Raw genomic sequence first — 15,474 nt, forward strand, 5'->3', positions numbered from 1 at the left:
TTTGGTATACCAGATTGCAGACTAGGGTTATAGATTTACATTAGTTTGTCCAACTCTTTGAGAACTGTGAAGTTTAGTTTCCAAGACAAGCACTATGAGCCTATTTATTTTTACTTGAAAGTAAATTCCACTACACACAGTGAGCCATTCTAAATTTATTTTATTTTATTTTTAAAAGTCGAAAATGCTCTCACAATAATTAATGTTAAAACAATGATTAAAATGCACAGCATATAACTATTAATACTATAAAAGGAAAAGCCATGTGAAGTTTTGTGGGGAGAGATAGTGAAAAAGCCCTGTTGTTTCATTGTAGGACTAGGCAGATCTTCACAATAAATTTATAAAATGCAGGAATGTATATGAAGCACATTTTTTTTAATTTTTAAAGCAGCCTTATATTTTTCCAAGCTTGCACACCTGCTGTGGAAAATGTTCTTGTCCCCACATGCATTACATGCTCATGCACTGATACAGAATTAGTATGATATCGCATTGTCTAGCCTTAAAAGTGTTTTGCCACTGTATTTTACACTGGCTGCTGTTTTTAAACTATTATGAAATGGAACATACTGCGTTACTATACATGCTCCCTTAAGCTTATGGGGGAAAGACATGTTATAAAGGTAATAAATAATGACTGCACCCAGTGCAGATACTACTGAGACCAGATAGGCTAGTTCACCAAACATAATCCTAAGATAGGAAGAACATTCATAGCCACTTGAACTTCTGTATGGAACACTGTATCTAGAAGTATTTCCTATCAGTTGCCTTAAGTAATTATTTTTTATAGAAGTGTAACACTATCCAAATCTCCATCCAGATCAGTGGTCTTTGAATGAATGAATTGTATTTCAGATTCTTCATATGATTCCCCGTACTGTTTCTTGATATCTCTGATTTCTCTATAAAATAGCGGTGGTGACATTGAGTGTTAATAAATCAAATCTGATAATTTCCTACGATAAAATGACTGCTTTCTCTAGGTGCCTTCCAAGAATGTGGAATCCTTTGCATCAATGCTGAAGTCCTCTCCTTTAATTCAGATGGGACCCGCCAAAGACAAAATTGTCATTGGAAACATTTTTTACACATTAGAAGATGATCTATACATTGATTTTGGTGGCAAATTTCATTGTGTTTGCAAGCGACCAGCAGATGGCAAGTAAGTATAGTCATATTATAGACATTTAATATGTATGAAGCTGAATATTGTGCACTATAGTAAACCATCTGTATGATGTTATTGTTGAATAACATCCCTTCTTCATATTTTATAAGTATTTCATTGGCTTTTGATGCTGCCTGAGCATTTTAAGTTTTCCTTTTCCTTACTAAGGATAGTAAGCTTAAGAGGTCATGTATGTGCAGGCTTCTACAACATCTAGAATCTTCTACATTTCTGCCTCTTAAATGTGGCAACATTTACACAGAATATCGTTTTCCTGCTGAATTGACCTCCAGAAGAACATAAAATCAAATTGGTATTCAAGATTGCTGCTTTTAGTTTTTGTACTTTGCCTAATCCTGGCCAAATTATGCATTTTAAAGGAAGAGAAAGGTATGAGTCAGGTCTTCAGAAAGGAGCCCAGGAAAGAGAAAAAGAGTGGCTGAGAAAATCAAGCTTGAGAGAAGAAGAAAAAATATTTTGAGCAGGTGGGGGGAGAAAGGGGCTCCAGAACTACATGCTGTCTTTGGAAATAACATTTGAGGAAATAGAAGGAAAAAGCAGAAATTGGAGGGGAAGAGTCCATAAACTGGATCCATTCCTTGCTCCAGTTTGTATTTATAAAGGAGATTATTTATAGTTTGTCTCCCAAGTGAAAAGATTCTCACAAATTGATTATATTACTGTTGTCCTTTGAGGTAGGCCAGGTCAGGAAAAAGACTCCCATTGTAATGACTGGAACTCTATTGATATAGGCTATAGTAACAGAAATTTGAAAGCCTGAGTGTTTTTACCCCTTCCCTCCCTCTTTTATTCTGGGGCAGTGTTTTTCAACCTTGGTAACTTGAAGATGTATGTACTTCAACTCCCAGAATTCCCCAGCCAGCATCCTGGGGATTGAAGACCACACATCTTCAAGTTGCCAAGGTTGAGAAATACTGCTCCAGGGTGTTGAGGCAGAGCCAGTTTGAGTTTCTTTCTAATGCTTTCTTCTTTTCCCAGGCTTAAAATATATTTTGTAACTGTTGCTGCATAGTTTCTCTAAAGTCATCTCTGTGGCTCTCCACAATTGTTCCCTCCTAAAACATTCTGCTATTATTCCTATAGTGAATTGCAGTTGTTATAATAGCCCTATCTGTACTGATAGCTAAGATGAAAAGATGAGAGAATAGTTCCTCACATTACTAATAAATTTTGAGGCAGTTTCTTCTGGTTGAGTTGAAGTAAGTGGGCTCTTTTTCCACAACATCCAACATCGGCATAAACTTTTACAGCTGTATAGTTAGTATGTAGATAACCTTAAGTGATCAAATTTAAAGAAAAAGAATGGGGAGATCATGCAGGCATGTCTTCTTGAATTTTTTCCAACAGTTATACCCACAGTGGTCTTAAGAAGTATCTGTATTTTCTTCTGTGTACTGAAGTAACATATCTCTCTATATGTGTTTGTTTGTATATTTTCTTCATGTTGCTCTTTGTTCAACATGGCTGGCTGGGGAATTCTGGGAGTTGAAGGCCACACATCTTAAAGTTGCCAAGGTTGAGAAACACTGGCCCAGAGCACTCTGTGCTTCCTCTCAGCAGACTTTCTCATGATGACTGAGAGTCAACTTTGGCAAGGCAGTACCTCACGTAGTCCAGTACTGTGCTGTAAAGGACTTTTTAAGAAATAACTGGTACTTTGAATTGGGCCTCAAAATTGCAGCAATCTCAAAAGTGGTTTGTTTGTTTTTGTGCTATGGAGAGGTGGTCTTACTAGTCTGGCTGTTGTATTCTGGATGAATTGAAGCCACCAGGTCATCTCCATGCTATATTAGTCAGTGTGGTGTTCAGAATTTAAGTTACTGTTCCTGCTGAACTTTTCTGTTCATGTGAGTGAAGAAGCCTAGGTTTGTTTGTTATGTATGTTATTGTTATTAGCTGCCTTAAAATAATAATGTACAAAATAAAAGATAAAACAAAATAATAAAACATTAAGTTTGGTTAGCTATCTACAGCTGCAAAGTGAGAGTGGGCAACATAAATAAGATCCAAATGCAATAAAAGGATTAAATAAATATCAAAACTGTTATATTACACAATAATTAGTGTAATATAAACTATAGAAGAATAAAATATGTCAAGATCAAGCTGCCTTCTGAATTTGTCTTGTTTCCTAGTTCATATATATCAAGATACGGTGGGTATTTATGGCTTTCTGATTTGTTTCAGTGTTCAGCAAGAGCAAAGGGGCTATGTGAATACTTGTAACTCATGTTTTCTTAGAGCAGCATTTGATCATCAAATGTAGTCAATACCAAAGATGAGTGTGAAAAACATGTTTAATTTTCACTGAAATATTGTTTCATATAGGTGATATGTCCCTTTCATCTTGGGATGGCATTTACTGACAGGAAAGCATTTCTATATTTTCCTTTAACTCCCCTTCCCCCCTTTTTTAAAAAGAGAAATGGCATGGCATTGTATTTGATTTTTTTTAGTTGTAATTTTCAGTTACTTTTAATAATTTTAGTTGACTGATAAAAATGGTTTATTTTACTTGTTCTTCTAGTCATAGTCTACTGAAGTCCCAAATCTTTGGCAAGATTGTTCTCCTTGTCCTGTTTTCACAGATTACAGAAATGGAAGGAAGAAATAGCAACTATTTATGTTTAAAGAAGGTTAGATTCAAGAAGGTGGCTTTTTAAAAGCTGCTTTTATAGTGTTATTCACCATAACTCTTAGCCCAAACAATGTGTGTGGTGCCTCTGTGTCTACTGTCAAACACTAGACTGCATTTTTTACAGACTAGTTATATGATTGCAGACTGAATCTATGCATTTTTCAGCAAATAGCTCCCAGGATTATTTATAGTAATGTACACTTAGGAAATTATAACTCTTTATCTCTTGTGGACTTCATCTTATTTGTTTAAATGCCTTACAGTGCACTTTTTGTTTGCCACCCACTTCGTTGTTCTTCAGTAGTTATTTTCAGTCTCAGACTGAGGTGCTGCTTTTTGTGGTTCAGTATTTCACAAAAATGGTGTTGCAGAAATGGGTGAAACCGTAAATCCATAAATATTTTTGGACTATGTTTTTTTAATACTGTAGACAGCTAGCAGAGTTCACATCTGGAGACAAAATGCAAGTCATTACAAATCAGCTTCCTCAGAACAGACATTATAATTGATAGACAATTCAGTTTTCCCTAAATAGTACAATTACATATGCAGGTGTAGCATATGAGTTTCACTAGTACATTAATCAAATGGCTAAGTACATAAACACTGTTTTATTGCACCAGATATAAACGTAGACATTAAAGAAAACCTGTAGTGCAGATTTATCTTTTGTTTATGAGTATATTTGTTGCAAGAAATTGAATAACTACAAAATTCTACTCAATTTTTAATCAGTCATTATCAAATGGTGCATAAAAATAAAAAGCAAATTCTAATCCAATACTGCAAAGTTAATCACTCTAAGAGCAAAAGGTGATAAGTGTGATTAAGGTATATAGCCAGTTGGAATTTTTAAGAAACAAAAATGTGCTTGGGTTTATGAAAGTACCACAGAAGCATAGGCACTTCAGAGAAATAAAAGACTAAGCACTGCTTTATAGTCATAGAATATGTAGTGTCAGTTAAAAAGAAACAGGTTAGGGAAAGCATGCAGAAGATGCCGTCTGAATTTTATTCCAATAGTTTTGCTCTGGATCATGTGACTAGGAAGAAGGAGGGGGCTTAGAATGGCAATACTGGCAGTACTCCAAGACACAGCCCAACCACCTATCCTATAGGGTTGCAATGTTGGATTTTTTTTGTAGAATGGTTTACTGTACAGCCTCTGGCTGAATCTGACCCAATTTTGAACTTGATCTTTCTTTTGCAAACGTCTCTCCCCCCCCCACACCCTTTCACCAAATTTGGTTCTTGTATTCAGTTTTCAGGGAGTTGTCCTGCTGACATGCAGAGAGACAGAGTCCTGAGCTTGCCTCTACATAATTTCTTTGCAATATTCTTTTGGATCGGAAGGAATAAAGATGGCAGTTTAGTGAGATGAAATGGAGCAACATGGAGGACTGTATGCATGGTTGGCTAGCAAGTTCAGTTAAGGTAGATTGAGTTTATACCGCAACATGGTGCAAATCACATATGCATATTTCAAGGTCATGAAAATGTAAAATGTAGTTTTGTATTTGTGGTATTTGCAGTACTGGTAAGTTGACATCCAAAGCAGTTTACAGGGAAAGTTTTTTAAAGTGTAATTGTTATACAGAGAGGCTAAGAATGGGATTCTGGAAGTATGTACGGTATATGTCAACAGGAGAAAATTGGGAATGATACAACTGTTGGTGGAATAGGCAGCCTTTAGAAAGTTAACCTGGGAGATTGAAGTACTCGGGCTGAAAAGTATTCTGTAGCCTTGTTTTGAACATCATGGACTAAGTGGAAAGGTTTGATGTGATAGATAGTGAGAGGTTAAGAATCGTCCTGTTCTTTTCCCTTATATAGAAATATTCCTTTCTCTTCCCCCAAACCATTTTGTATTGGTGTGTTAAAACTTAAGGAAAGAAAAGCGGGGGAATAGTGTTCTTCATCCTTTTCTTCCTAAAGTTTCCTTTGTCTTCAAAAGCTATATCCAGTCTATCAGTGAGATGCAATAATATGCTCAGATTTGATATAAGCAGCTTGGATCCTGGCCCCTTTTGGTGAGAAATCATATCATAAGGAAAGTCTGTCCCTCCTTCCTTAACCTCTCAATTGGGAGCTCTGAAGAAGGCTAGTGTTCTGGTTGACTGACATTTTGAACAAGAAAACTACTGTTATAAACTGGGGATACTCAGCAATGTCTGGTTTCAGGTTTATGCCTACAATTGATATAACGAACAGGTGGCATAGCTACTAAAGAAGAAATTTGTGAAATGGGAAAGCCTAATATAGTTGGAATAGCAGTATTTTTAGATATGATTACTTGCTTTCTCTATTAATTTCATACCTATATTTATATATTAAATTATATCTCTCATGCACATTCATTTTGTCCTTGTGCTCAACAAAAATTATAGATCAGTTTTTCCACTAAGCATGCTTGCTGAAAAATTTGGGAGTTTTAAGCTGAATACATAAGATCAGGTCTAAAACCCTTGGTGAACACACAATTGAACCTACTTAATCCTATTTCAATATTTTGTTGTGGAGTTTGGGCAAGATTTTTCAACATAAGCATTTTTTTCCTTGAGATCTTAAGACATAAGGTGTACTGTATTGTTCTTTATGAAATTAAAATATAGTTTATCCAGCTCATAGACCATCTGAATGCCCATAGGAAACTCACAAAGTGAGGGAAAATAGCCATCTAGTCATCTTCACTCTAATTTCTACTAATTCAAGAAACACTACTTCAGAATGTGACTTTCTTAACTACAACAGCTAATAACTATCAGGGATATATTCTGTGAGTGTTCCTATTTTTTTTAAAAAGGACCATGCCTGGCAGTTGTTTATATACTAAGCTGTCTGTACCTAATTCATTTTTCCCTGTTTTCTACTGACAGAGTGTTCAGAATTCTGGTGCACTTCTCTATTTTCAGTTCTCATTGATGCAGTAATTAACTGATGTACCAGAACTAACAGGAGAAACATTTTCAAGGGGAAAGGAATCTCAAGCTAATATTCTAGTAAGCAAAATTGTCTGAGTATGTACAGCTGGAGCTTCAATAAAAGTCCAGAGGTGCTGTGGGAGTAATTAAGGTGGGAGAGAGTCAACTGGTGACTTTAGGCTTTTCATTGACCTTGTCATGTGCATATGGATATTCTGTTGGCTGCAGGAAAGAGTGCAGAGCTATTCTTCTTCCTTCATTTCCTAGGCTCTTTAGCCCGCATTGAGCCAGGAACAGTGGCTAAGGACAAAAGCTGTATACACTGTACAAACAGTGCACCAAAGCAGCAGTACACTGAGTCATTCTTCGCTCTGTGTGAGAACTGAGGGGGACTCTATTCACTTCCTTTGTGCTGGTGTCTGTCAGCAGCGCTGTTTGAGGCAAGGCCTATTGTGCTGGCCAGTGTTTCTTATTGACCCAAGTCTGTGCCTGCAATGTTCCCAGGGTCGAAGTTGCGAGTGAGAGAATGTTTGAAAAGGGGTAATCATAGGGTAAATGCATTTTGCTGCATTGTCATCTGACCTATTAAATCTAAACTGTGGTCTATGTTAATGCAAACAGGTAATTATGTAGTCACAGCTGCAGCTATTGACATCTGGTTACCTCCCAAAGGGGGAAAAATATGTGGTTTTCTCTACTACGTCTAGGCTCTTGAAAGTTTGACTTTAATGATATTAAATATAAGGAAAGGATGGATTAATGAGACAGGTCAACAAGGTGGATACTTTTCTACATGTAAGGAAGGATAGCAGTGTCCATTCGTGTTACCTTACTCTTCTGTGATTTTCTTTAATATTAATTAAGAAATTTAATTTATTAACTATTATGAGCTGAATTTGGGGAAGTAAATGCTATAACCTACCTCCCTACCTCTTTTCATATTATAATACTATTGTGATTTCTACTCACATAACTGACACACTGCTGTGACCCACATATGTGCTATACCATCCATCTATATCAAGTTCCTAGGAGCTCAATACTTAAAGCAGTATTATGTGTAGGTTTAAGTAGCAAGTATGCTGGGGTGGTAATAACATTTCTGGCAATAAATTATATGATTGCTTGCCTTTCAGTGTAATATAAGGTTGACACACATTGTACCAATTGAAAATCCTGCTCTGATAGTGTTTCCTGTCTATTCTTGGGAAACAAAGACAAATGTTTTAAAAAGCAGCACTTTGATTAGGGCCTAATAGTGTTGAAAATATGATGATGAAAGAGACTCGCATTTGGAAAACAAGGCTGCAAACATTTAGGCTTACAAGAATGTTTAAAACTGGTCTAAATGATTACAGGCAGAAATTGGTCGGCTTTCTTCCTTTTTATATCAACGTGATGGAACTGTGGTAATAAAAAATGATATTACAAATACATTTTTCAATACATCAGCAGGTAGATTGAATCATGGAGGTGGATAACTAGGCTTCATAGTATGAAGAGAAGTCTGTGGGTGCTTCAAGATTTGTTTTTGTTACTAGAGGCTTTGCAAGTGGCCTTAGTGATTTAGAATTCCTGCTATCACTGCAGCCAGTATAACTTTCTTTGACAGAGATAACCCTAATCATACTAATCCACATAGTGATAAATTCAAAACTGGACTTGAGAATGGTTTGGAAACTGCAGCTTAGCGTCTCATTCAAATATATAACTCTCATGCTGAAGCTCTATGATTAGTTTATTTTAATAATTGACTTACTATATTTGTTAACCGCACCAATCATCTAGTCTTTACATGCAAAACTTTTAATGGTTTAGAATTCTCCATGTTGACCTTGAAGTGGAGATTAGGATGCAGTACTTGTTTATTTCATCTAGTTCTTTGGTACATTTATATCCCAAGTTTCTTCCAGGAGCTCAAGGCAGCATATAGAGCACCCTCTGCTCCAGTTCTTCCCACAGCAGGATCTTTGTGGAGTAGGTTAGGCTGAGAGATAGTAACTGACCCAGAGTCACCCAGGAAGGTGGACTTGGACTTGAGATACACTTTAAAAATTGCAACACACTGGTAAAAATATTTCTGGTAAGGTCAGAATGACATGCTCTGTCTGGTAAAATGGTTATTCAAAATTATGACAAGCAGTTAGAAGTAATTCAATTTTAAATTATTGATTCTAGCTCCATCTAAACTTCCACTAGTTTAGCTAGACTAGAGAAATGAAAAATTGTGTAAGTTTCAGTTACATAGCATTTTTAAAAAAATTAGGTATATATACTTTTTCTTATTTAATTTATAGCAGAAGAGTAGGCTCCTTTAGACACAGAAGGGAGAGCCCAATTCAAAAGTCTTCAAGAAGTTCCAGGTAGAAAAATTAGTTCCTGAGGAAAATGAAGAAAATTGTTTAAAAAACAGAATAGTGAAACCTAAGCTTTATTGAAGGACAAATAATATAAAATACTCTAAAAGGGAAAGGGAAAAAAGAAACAAAGAAAATTGGAAAACAAAGTTGAAGGCTCAACTTTCTAATTTAGGGACATCCCTAATTTTCTTACCTTTTGTGTAGGCTTTTTATATCTCTCCACTTGCCCCCACAAAACCCCCAGCTTTTTATTGGCCCAGACCAATTGTGGGGGCAGAAACATGGAATAAAAGTAGCTTTTCCTTGTTTGTTGTTCCTGGCATATTTTCAGTATTTATCAGATTACCAGATTTTGTGGAGGCTTGTGAAGGTCAACCAATGATGCTAGACATGAGGAGTATCCATCTAATTGTGTCTTTCCAAAATGGTCCGTTGTCTTGACTTAGCCTTCAGTTATGTCAGCAGTTCTATTTTCAATCGTTCTAACAGTGCTGAGTCCAGGAGGTGTCTGCTGTCAAAACAATAAGGAAATCTGGTTGTGAATGGAAGTTTCATTCCTTTTCCATTTCATAGCTCCAGTAGAGAGAATTCTATTTCAAATGCATTTTTACTTAAAAAAAAAAAAAAAGACATAGATAGCATTAGTCATATTTCCTGAAGTGATTAAATGAATCACCTATTTGGTATGCCTGCGGAGAATTGTCTATCATGTGATATTTTTCAGACCCTTGACATGATTTTTTTGGGTTGGTTTTGCTGTGATTGTTTAATTTACAGTGGTTTCATTAACATTGCATATTATTTGATGATCCATTGCCTTTGCCATATTTTGGAATCGAAGGCAGCATGCTTGAAATACTAGTTGCTAGGAAACAATAGAAGAGGCTATTGCCTTGAGACCCTATTTGTGAGCTCCTTGGAAGACGCATATGATTGGTCACTGCTGGACACAAAATGCAGAAGTAGGAAAGCATTTAGTTTGATCCATGAGACCTTTCCATGTTTTATTAGGCCCAAGATAATGTACATAAAAACCACAAGTAACGTAATGAACAAACACATATATGAGACAATACGTACATGACAAGCATTGGTGATGCAAGCAGAATTTTATCTAACCTAATCTCAGGGTTGTTAGAATATTTCTGAAACTAGACTACTTGTTTTAAAAGAAGGAAACAAAATAAATGTTTGCTTTGGAGAGAGTGCCATTCACAAAAATGGAGAACTTGATTAAGTAGTGATGAATGCAGTTTCCTGATTTATTTCTGAATAAAAAGAAATGCTCATGGAATTATAAGATGCTTGATCACTTCTGCTCCTCAATATGCAGTAGTGTTTGCCAAAGTGCTATTAAGTATGAGATGCAGACTCTGTTCAGAGCAATATTGAAAATAAAGCAAAAACTGCCACAGTATGCTTAACCTATGCAGCTGTTACTTGATGTCTTGCATTGTGAGAGCACCTTTCTGACAGATTCTCAGGCTCCACTGTGAGGTCAGAGCAAACTTAGGGCTGTAACCATGTTGCCCATGCTGACAGCTGCATGATTCAGTCACTGTGGTCTGAAATCAACAATGATTTCAAATGAAATTGAACATAATTAATTAATTTGTCCACAAGCAAGAAATGTTTACATATAGCCAAAATTTAGACCTGTTGAAACCTAACAAGATAGAGGATCTAGTGTAATTTTGGAAAAGCAATGCAAGTAATGCCAATTATATGGTGGTATCTTGCCTGTAGTCTTATGAATCATCCTCAGATGAGGAGGAAGAGCAAGCTGAAACACTTAGAAGAACAGGTGTAGAGAGGCCAGGCCTCAGCATTAGTGGGAAGCAAGATTGGGTTCCTGTACTCCTGGCTTTATCACTGATCCAGATTTTGACCCATGGCAATGTTGATGTCTCTGTGTCAGAGGCTGGGAAGATGGGTGAAAACACTGAGGTGTGGAAGAAAGACTGGTATAGAATGGTCTGCTTGGGAATAAAGTGATGTATTGCATAGCCTGGTTCTGAAAATTAGGGCTAACTAGTGCCAGTTGTACTGGAGGGGGGAGGGCTTAGAGCTTCCTGTACTGACTCTCCTGGGTGCAGGGTGATGTTAATTCTCAATGGCAGTCTATTGTTTATGCTGTGTGCTTTCTTCAAACCTTGAATGCTATTGTAGAAATCTCAACCTGTGCCTGGAACAGACAATACTGTCTTGTCCATGAAAGTTAATTACTGGTAAGTTTATGGTATCTGAACATGGACTAGAATAAGACTATAGCTTTGTTTGATTTGCTGTGGATGGTGGTTTCAACTTTGAACAGCTTATTATCTCATTCTGCCTTGAGTGTCCAGGACAGATGGCAAACACTGCATAGAAACCCAAAGTATCTCTGTTCCGTCTTTAGGTATAGTGTGACTAATTGCTTATAAATGGACAAAGTGATGTTAAGTTAGGAAATACTTGATTCTTCTGCAGAATCAGAAATGATGTTGGGGTATAAAAAACTGGGTATTTTTATTTTGTATAATTATAAACATTATTAATTATTGAGAGCTCTTTGGGGGACCTTATTTGAAAGAAGGGATGATAAAATACTGCTTACTATCCACCAGTTGGCTGTTGTTGATTGAAACAATTATAGACCTAATAGTCATGTGCACCTCATGTTTTTGTAGCAAAATGGTTTGACCTGTAAATGAATTAATGAAGTTAATAAAGGAATGTGGATGGTACATATCAAACTACTTTATTATGACAGAAATGTATGTTAATAGTTCTGATATTTTATAACTAAGATCCAATTACTTTAAAATCTTCCATGGGTGAAAAACCTAGCATGTTGGAGAAACAGGGGTTTGCCTAGTCTCTTTCTGATATGTAGCATTCAGTTTCATATAAAGTATAGGGCTATTTTGATTTTTCCAAAGAGAAGACTTCAGAGCCTAGATCTCCTGCCTTCTGTCTGAAGTGGTAATGCCCCCTTTCAGATCAGCTGAGAGACAATTTGTAGGTAAGTCTTGTTTCAAACATAAAACTATAATAAATAAAAATAAGATGAAGGATATTAGAACAAGTGTGCTAAACTGTTCACTGTGGAACATTCCAGTCTTAAAATGGGCATTTCCAAATGTTCTAGAAGTAGTGTGACCTCAATATGGGCCTGTTCCAACTGTTTGAAAAGTGATCTAATTTCAAAATAGCCCCTCTGGATCACTCAAGACAGGATTTTTTGAGGTAAGACTATTTCTGGAATACTTGGAATACCTCATTTGAGGTCAGAGTGTCCCATTTTATGTTGGAATGCTTCATAACAATGTTGTTCACACTCCTAGAAATGAACTGCTGGATTTCCTCGCAAGATCATGTTCACAAGTATAGCTTTGTAGTTGTTCATGGATTTAATGTAGATATTTATGCTCTTTTGAAAGTCCAAAAAAACCCCAAACAATGGAAACTCTCAAATCTTTTACATAAGGACCTGATCTACTGTAAAATTCTAACTTGAAAATATATGGGAGCAGATTTCCTTGCATAATAGTCTTGTAACAGTTCCTATTTATAATTATCTTCTAACTTGTTGAATGATGTTACAATTCTCTTAAAATAATACCAAGCGAATGTCTTTGCGTTAATTTTTTAAAGCTGTTTCCAATAGCATTTTCCTTATAACATATGTATGAATAAGTACATATTAGCCTCTTCAAACATTGTGATTATCTGATTTGAGGAAACTTGGGAGTCTACAGTTTGCTTTATATTTTGTAGGCAAAGGTCATTCACATAATCTTATAGAGATGAAGCTGAAATGCTGCTTAGCCATATTGTTCTACAGTACATGCTTTCCAACTTGTGCAGACAAAAAGTATGTGGAAATATGAAGCCTACTATATATTCCATTGATCTTTATCCACTCCAGCAACTGACATTTATGAAAGCTGGGTGGAACATATGCACCTGTGAGATAGATAAACCATATTTGACACATGGCATGGCTTCCATGGTGTTGAGGCATTTATTACAGAAATCATATTTAGATTCAAGTTTGGGATGATTACCACTCAGGCCTAATCTTCTGCTTTTGGCTGAGACGTAGTAGGCTGTGGTAGCGTTTCATTCTAAGCTGCATTGAGTGCGTGTGCGTGTGTGTTTTGATTATTTAGATAAATTTCAACATCATTTCAGACCTGGTTTGGGAATCACAATTTAGTGCCATGGTTATGTATCTCAGGAATTTTTTTATGAGGCCTGGCCTCCTAGATGTTTCCAAGTCCAAATTTCTCCTAGTTCTCAAAATAACCAGTTGCCACCCCTTACTAAATTGATCTTATCCTTCATACCTGCATATTGGGTCAGATATACAGATCTGTGAGTACATCCAGGACATACCTCTAGTGATTTTTAAAATTGCATACTTACTTATTTTATGAACTCATCAACAATTTACAATTAGAACATACAATTAATTGAAGTAAAAATATCTTTTTGATGTTACTGATGTGGCTGCTTTAAGGGGTTGCAAACAGATGATATGTACATAACCGTGTGCCTCTGAAGCATCTTTTTTGGAATCTAATCCAAAGTGCAGCACATCCTTAGAAGTAGTTCTGTTCCTGTGTCTGCCTAGATTTCCCTCTATATCCATGTTTGATTGTAGAATTCCATTTGTATTTAATTATGTATGTTGACTGTTGGAATCTGAGGATTCATTCATAGATAAATGTTTTCAATAGCTAATAGGATAAACTAAAAATTTTAACAGCATGCAGCTTTTACACAGTTCTGTTATGCATATGTCACAGTGTACTGTTTTGTGTAATGAGTATTAAACTCATTAAGTTTGAAAGTTGTACTTCTCCACTTGTTTTGACCATTTGTTTGCTTACCCTTTGTTAAATTAAAGCTTCTTTCTGGTATGTTTGAACTGGCCATCAGCTGCCAATATGTGGACAGCCTTGTCTTTTTGAAACTTCCTGTCAAATTCTCAAGTAACATAAGGTTTGGAATGAAAAAGAAGAGGGATTAGCGAAAAGCCTAAAAATAGGATGTGTAACATAAAGCCATGCTGTCAATGGTAATTGGTCAAAACTTACCACTAAGCCACTTCAGACTTTGTTACTTCATTCAGTTTTTTTTTTTTTTCAAAATACTGCAGAGAACTCCAGAGTTTGTCTTTAAAATAGAGAATGTGGAGAGAGGCCAAGAACACAAGAGAATATTTAATATACTATTGTACTCGTTTTTTTCTATATGATAATACTGGCCATTGTTCAAATGAGGCTTCAGTGACACAGTGCATTACACTTTTGAGCCTCTTGTAGATTTTAATACAAACTTTCTGGGTAAAGAGTGTTTTCAAATGTAAGTAGTAAAGCATAAGAAGATCTTGGTATTGTGGGGAATGCCTTTGTTACAGAAGAGGGAAGCCTTTACTTCTTAATGCTTTTCTCTAGCATCCTCAACAAGTCCTTTAAAAAGATGAATGCTGCAAGCAGAGGTTTTGGAATAAATATTTAAGGATTTTCCTCTTTTTCACTTTCTCAATTTAAATGTTATTACTTTGAATTATAAAGATCCCTGTTGTTTTAAAAATGAATACTTCTCTCCAATAGGAGAAAGTAATGTTGAAATGGTTTTTTTCCCTCCAGTTTAAAGTTTTTCTATGTAGGATCAGTTTCTGTTATAGGGTTAGAGATCACACTTATATTTATTAGCTTGCAGTCTTTTTGAAAACAATGCATGTGCAGAGATAACTCAGAGGAATTTTTGATATATTTAGTTTCCTAGTCTATTCCTAACTGCTCTTAACAGAGGTAGTAAAATCAAAGTTCAATAAATATCACATTTAAATAAAAATAGTATGCATCATTTCATGCTTTACATGATGAGAATATACTATAGTGAACCTTGGGCTCTTCCACATCTTTCTCTGAAAGATGGCAAAGAGGATAGAAGCTCTTCCTTATAGTTTAAATTGACTAAATTATCTGAATTTAGCAAATCATTTATAAATCTAAATATGGTTTGTTTAAAATAAGCTTTGTACAAATAGTGGATTATGAAGTTGAAAAATAAGCACTTAATATGAGTGTCAGTTTAGGATTTAATCAGTGTACTGAACTGTGCATTGAAATTGGAAGTGAACATTGACAAACTCAAAAATATGTGAAAGAAAAGACAAGGGAATTGAACCCTTGACTCAAACTATGGGTGTGGGTATTATCAGAACACAACCATCAGTCTAGGGTTAGGATTAGGGTTTGAAACCCTAAAATATTGGTTTATAAATTACTCTCTACTTATTTTACTCTAATTAAGTTAATAATTCCAAATGTTAGTTTCTGTTTCAGAAACAGATCTCTACTTCTG

The 15,474-nt window shown here is 35.7% G+C and overlaps 1 protein-coding gene across 1 annotated transcript in view; it reads left to right on the plus strand.

Moving 5' to 3' along the window:
• The window catches only part of TPD52 (tumor protein D52), a 74,751-nt gene that overhangs the window by 34,612 nt on the left and 24,665 nt on the right, over window positions 1–15,474 (plus strand). Inside the window, exon 10 of the mRNA XM_088149199.1 lies at window positions 990–1,168. Within this exon, the coding sequence (XP_088005325.1) occupies window positions 990–1,168 (179 nt within the window). The remainder of the gene's footprint in view (window positions 1–989; window positions 1,169–15,474) is intronic.

Source organism: Python bivittatus, unplaced genomic scaffold, assembly GCF_059951505.1.
Source record: "Python bivittatus isolate LINGU-HERP-01145 unplaced genomic scaffold, Pbiv_v1 ctg000590_np1212, whole genome shotgun sequence".
Classification (NCBI taxonomy): domain Eukaryota; kingdom Metazoa; phylum Chordata; class Lepidosauria; order Squamata; family Pythonidae; genus Python; species Python bivittatus.